We start from the raw sequence: 6,251 nt of genomic DNA on the forward strand, positions 1-6,251 counted from the left end.
AGGCCACAGCAGTGAGAGGCCCCCGTACCGCAAAAAAAAAAAAAAAAAAAAAAGTTCATCTGACTCATTAATTGAGCACCTAATATGCAGAGATTTCTGTCCTCAAAAGCTTTTCTTCTAACAGGGAAGACCTTCCATAAAGCTTGTTAAACAATGCTGATTTTAGACAGTGAAGAAAATACAATAATGGCTTCTTGCACTTTTTCTTTCTTTAGAGGGGTCCCTTAAGCATCAAATGTTTTAAACAGCAGTCTTTGACTTCCTGATAGTGCTCTGTCAGGCTCACCAACCCCCAGAAATAGATGCGATGGAATCCTTCAAATCTAGTGATGGGGGCCAGGAGGGTGCCTGATTAGATAGAGCTGCATTACAAAAATATTTTTAGCTGCATCGAGCCACCACACGTGGAGTGATTCCCGCGATGAACGCAACCATAGATGTGCACAGGGAAGAAAAAGGACGCAGCTGCCCGCTGTCCAGCGCCGCCAAAGCGCCGAGCAGCGTTCCGATGGGCCAGGTGTCAGCGAAAGTCCTAACTCCAGGGCTTGCTTTGCATCCCTCGGCCGTGCCTCTCACGGTTTATCCAGCGAGAGGTTAGCTGTGTGGTCTCGAGTGTCTCGGGGACCCTCTGAAGTTCACACCATTACCCCATTTGTCAGTTCAAGAAACTGAGGCTAAGAAGGTTAAGGTCCCACAGCAGGGCTGGCTGTTGGAATAGCCAGAGCCCTGAACCACTATGATCACATCGCTTTTCCCCAAATGAAGTCACTTTTTAACCCAGTCGCTTTGTTTTTTAACCTGTCAAATAACTAAGGATTTACTTTTTCTTTTTTTAAGAAGTACTCACAACAGTGAAAGAATTGAGGCCCCACCTAGATGGTGAGGCTGTTTCACTGTCCGTATTTAACGTATTCCAGGAGTTTACCAGGACTCCCTTTAAAGCCTCAGCTAGGATGATACACATTCACTTTAAAAGAAAAACCCGCAGTTACTTGTAAAACTGCCCAGGAAACAGCAGGTGTGAGTGGCCCCGGGGCTCTCACACCTGCTCAGGTGACCGTGTGAGGTCAGATGTGAGAAGGGGACCCCTGAAGGCATCAGTTTGGTGTGAAAGGGTGCCCAGGTGTCCCCCAGATCAGGAAGAAGCTTCCTAAATGGTCCTAGATTTAGGGGACTCACATTAAAAAAAATTTTTTAACAGATTCTTTCCCCGGGACTATTAAGACTTGACTCAGTCCTTGCTGTACAAAAGCAGGTGTTAAGACCTTCCATGGCAGGTTCTAGTGCCAAGGAGGCCGCGTGAGAAGTGAGGCTCCCTCTGTCCCGTGGTGGGGCTTCTGTTCAGGTGTGTGCCTGTGTGCGGGAGCGAGGTAACTAGCATATAAGCCAGCTCGTTACATACAGTGACGAAGGAAACGGGGCAGAGAGGGTGCATCCCTTGGGACCGCCGTGTGGAGAAGGACCTTGGGACAGGTGGTCGGTGAAGGCCCCTCTGAGGTGGCCGCCCGGAGGCTGAGAGCAGAATGGAGAGAAGGGGCCGGTGTGTGGGGGGAAAGGGAAGGATGCTCCGGGCGGATGAGCGGACTGGAGAGTTGGGGGCAGATCACCGAGGCCCGCCTTGGCCATAGGAAGGACCCGAAATAAAAGACTCAGTGCTGGCTCAAAATACCACCTGGATATTAACTGCCTAATTTGTGTCTCCGGCCGGGCCATCTCCTCTGAACTCCAGACTCAACCTAGCCCCTGCCCGTCCCCTTGATGTCCCAAAGGCGTCTCACGCTTAACGTGTCCCAGGGCAAAGCCCCCACCCCGGACCTCCCATCCAGGCTGCCATCAGCTCTCACCTGGGTTATCGTAGCAGCCACACCCCCCGCAAGACCTCCTGCTCCTGTTCTCCCTGCCCCGCCCTCGTATAGGCCCACAGTGATGCATGGTGGAGGGAGACTCCGAAAATGGCACTTCTCTGCTGAGAATGTTCCACCTCAGCGAGGAGAATAAAGTCAGAGCCTCCTGGCCGGTGCGTGTGCTGCAGATCCGTGTGGCCAGCACCCCTCCGGTCTCCTGACCATCTGCCTTTCGCTCCTCCTGTTCCAGCCGCGTGGGCGTTCTTACTGTTCCTGCCTCAGGGCTCTAGCACGCGCCGTTCCTTCTTTCTAAAAGGCTTTTCCCCAGAGTAGGCTTTCCACTGGCGCTTGCAGCTGGATCATTCTTGTTGGGGGGGCGGGGGCCTGTCATGTATGTTGTAGGATGTTGAGCCACATCCCTGGCTGCCTGTAGCGCCTTTTCCCAGTGTGACAGCCAGAAATGTGTCCAGACGTTGCCAGGTGTCCCTGAGGTTGAGCGCTCGCCTCCTGCAGGTCTGTGCCCACCTGTCACCTTCACCGTGAGGCCTTTCCCGGACCAGCCCACGGAGACTTGCACCAGCTGCCTGCGGTCTCATCCATTCCCCACGTGCTCGATGTGTCTGTGAAGCGCTTCTCACTGCCTGAGATGCTCCGTTTTCTTTTCTTTTCTTTTTCTTTTTTTTCAAAAGTTTGTTGTTTTCCTTCTTTAGCCAATGTGACTTTGACACTATTAACTCTTAAGTGTCATTTCCTTTTTCTTTTTTAAGTTTTGGGCTGCACCCCACGGCATGTGGGATCTGAGTTCCCCAACCAGGGACCGAACCCACGCCTCCTGCACTGGAAGGCAGAGTCTTAACCCCTGGACCGCCAGGGAAGTCCCTCCGTTCTCTGTCTCTATCATTTCCCCCACTGGAACCCCAGGAGGGATCATGTCTGTCCCGTCGCTGCTGAAGCCGGCACGCAGAGCAGGGTCTGCCACCTGGAAGCTGCTGCAATACCTGTCGCTCCCCCTGTAATGAGTACGTGACCGGTATTGGGGTGCGGCCGGGCATGGAGCAGCGGTGGGGGGCAGGGCGGGAAGCGTGTGCGGGAGGAATCACATCGCTGATGCTGCCTCAGCTTTTGGAAGAGGCATTTGTCCGGGGGCGGGGGGACCGGGGCTTTCCTGCCGGAATCTGTTGTGCAAAGGCATGTGGACGGGAGAACCGCCTGGTGCAAGTAGGGAATTCTCAGAGCTTCTCAAACACAAACTTGCGTACAGATCCTGGGGATCGAGGTAAAATGCAGGTTCTGAGTCAGCTGGTTGGGCCCAGCCAAGACCCTCCATTTCTCACAAGCTCCCGGGTGCTGCTGCCGCCACTCCTGGTCCAGGCGCTGCACTTTGAGCGGCTCGGCACTGCCTGGCAAGACACGCGCTAGATGAGACGTGCTCCTTCCTTCGTGAGCCCCTGTGGGCCCCCAGTTTCCCCGCTGTTTAACCATCACAAGCTCAACACTAAGTGCAGGGAGGGGGTCCGGGAGGGTAGGGCATGCGGCCCGCAGAGGAGAGAGCCCCGTGGCTTTCCTTGATGTGGGAAGCCCTGGACCAGCAGAGAGCAGGGAGGCCGGGGTTCCAGGCTGAGAATCCTCCCCAAACTTGCAGAGAGAACTTGGCAGTTGAGCTGAGCCTCAAAGCCGCCGGAAACCAACCCACAGCGCAAGGCAGGAGGAAGTGCCCGGCCCACCCTTCTTCGTGGTTTTTTAGTCTTTCCTTCCTTTGTGGGCTGGACGCTTGCCTTGCCCTCTTTCTGGGTGCCAGATGGGGCCTCTTGGGGCCGGGTGGGATCAGATGCCCCATGAAGATCTCTCTCGTTCTCTCGCTTTAAATTAAAAACTACAACTCGAAGGAAATAGCAAGTGTGAGGAAGCGCATGGGGTGGTGAGAGCCGGATTCAAAGCTCTCCTACTAGCTGTGTGACGATGGCTTAGTCACTTCACCTCTCTGGGCCTCATTTTCTTGCCTGTAAAATGAGGGGTCATTGGCGTCGCCCATCATTGGGATGTGAGGGTGATTAAACATGGCTGAGCTCACAGAGTACTCAGCCTGGCACAGGAAACACGAGGGGGACTCGAGGGGGAAAGTTGTAAACCCACAGAAGCTGTGTGCCCCTGGACCCCTCATGGGTAGACCCCTCCCCGCTGGTCACTGGGGCAGCATCGCTGGACCACTGGCCACCGTGTGTCAGCTCCAGCCCCAGCCCTGGGCTCAGGGTGAAGCAGAGCTGTTCCCACGGGTGGCAGGGAGGCCTTTGGCTGAGCTGGTTCAACCAGCCCCATGGGCACCCGGGGACGGGAGGGGAAGAAGGAAAATGAGACTGAAACTGGCCTTTACGGGACTATTGAATCAGAACCTGCATTTTACCACCATCCCCAGGATTCGTGTGCAAGTTCATGTTTGAGAAGCGCCTAGAGTTCCCTGCTTTCTTTTTTTATTCTTCTGTTTATTTTTTTATACAGCAGGTTCTTATTAGTCATCAGTTTTATACACATCAGTGTATACATGTCAATCCCAATCGCCCGATTCATCACACCCCCACCCCCACCCCCCGCCGGTGATTTTTCCTCCTATTAACATAAAGCATTATCCAGAGGTAAAGCCAGGTGTACCAGCTAACTAAACAAATGCCTACCTTCCTTCAGAATTCTTAGACCAAACAGAATGGTCACCCTACTTCTTGGTGGCTGGACCACAACCTATCCTGTAGTTCACCAGATGAATTAAATATGTCCTGTCTTCTGTGAGACCCTAAGATAAACATGATCCCTCAGTACTTTATGCTTTTTCATTGTTTTACCTTCTACACATTAACTGTAAACCCTTATTTTAGAAACACCATGGCGACTGTATATGATGATAGAGGACAAGGCATAATTTATATAGTAACATTGATGTTCGTAGCTAGGAAATAAATGTAATTTTATTTTCAGGCTGGTCAGTTTGCTCTTTTAGGCCTTTAACTTTGAAGGATACATGACCTCAACAATCAAAGTGAATTAGGAAAAAGATGAGAAAATAACAAATGTCTTAATTAAAGTCTTTTGCACGGTAGGCTTAGATATAAAAAGAATTTCTTCAACAAATTTCCTAAGTGTCACTCAGAAGCTTCCTTGCTGTCTGTAACATAATGTGCTGGAGTCCTTGGAATAAAATTATAGAGTAATTTAAAATATATATTATACATTTGCAATGATTGTAAATCAATCAATAGTTTGTAGCATGTTAATGGGGTGAAATAGAGATAAAAGGCAGGCCACATTCGTATGTTCAAGATAAATTTACTTCAGAAGTCAAGTGAATTCCTTGCTCATGTTCTAAGTATAGCCATTGTGATAAGACCTAAGATATAAGCAGCCACTAATTTTTGATTGACACTTAAGTGGAGGTAGAGAGGCACCAGCGATTCCACATCCCCCAGCGTGGGAAGCATCAGAGCTGCGGTACACACCACTCCCAGGAAGACAGTTAGTAAAGTAGGTCCTGAGGAGACAGTTCTGTTTTCTGGTTGAAACGACTGCTCAAAACATAAACTTTCAGTTAAATGTTCCTTTCTTCTTTTTTCCTCTTCTTCCTTTTGTTGTTCTTTTGCCGACAGGAGAAGAGTAGCCACGACCTCTTTCCTTCCTAAAGCCTTCCTCTGGCTTTGCTCGGAAACTTGGAGACGGAATTTGTCTGTTACACCATAGTGACAGGATCGAACGTCTCTATGACGAATCACAGCATCCACACAACACTGAGGCTTTACTGCACCTGCAGTGTCAGCGACAACATACTTATTTGGAGTCGTACACGAAACTTTGAACTTTAAGGCAAACTCATAGGGAATATACAGCATCAACACTTGCTTATGCGTTGACTGGTCATCTGCATAAAATATCAGCTCTGTGGGAAACACAAAGACAGGAAGATCTCCTTCTACTAACTCTGGCTGTCTTTTTTGTTGATGCATTGGCACTGAATCCCCCTTGCTGCGGCTTCAGTTTTTACAGTCTCAAATCTATTTTGGGCTTTTCTTAACATCAGTTAAAAACTCCAAAGCATTTTGGCAATCTCGGCAACACCGGTTCCTCGGAAAGCAGCTGCGACCTGTACCACATCTTCTTTATCCATTTATCTGTCGGTGGGCAGTTAGGTTGCTTCCATGACCTGGCTATTGTAAATAGTGCTGCAGTGAACATTGGGGTGCATGTGTCTTTTTGAATTATGGTTTTCTCTGGGTGTGTGCCCAATAGTGGGATTGCTGGATCATATGGTAATTCTATTTTTAGTTTTTTAAGGAACCTCCATACTGTTCTCCATAGTGGCTGTATCCATTTACATTCCCACCGACAGTGCAAGAGGGTTCCCTTTTCTCCACACCCTCTCCAGCA

The 6,251-nt window shown here is 50.1% G+C and overlaps 1 protein-coding gene across 1 annotated transcript; it reads right to left on the reverse strand.

Annotated features, from left to right (window-relative positions):
• Nucleotides 1–4,654: 4,654 nt before the first annotated feature.
• On the reverse strand, nucleotides 4,655–5,961 carry LOC112064087 (motile sperm domain-containing protein 1-like). Its single transcript, XM_055080498.1, has one exon. The coding sequence runs from the start codon at nucleotides 5,828–5,830 to the stop codon at nucleotides 5,189–5,191; it is 642 nt and encodes a 213-aa protein (XP_054936473.1). The 5' UTR covers nucleotides 5,831–5,961; the 3' UTR covers nucleotides 4,655–5,188.
• Nucleotides 5,962–6,251: the final 290 nt, after the last annotated feature.

The sequence above is a fragment of the Physeter macrocephalus genome, chromosome 19 (genome assembly GCF_002837175.3).
Source record: "Physeter macrocephalus isolate SW-GA chromosome 19, ASM283717v5, whole genome shotgun sequence".
Classification (NCBI taxonomy): Eukaryota; Metazoa; Chordata; class Mammalia; order Artiodactyla; family Physeteridae; genus Physeter; species Physeter macrocephalus.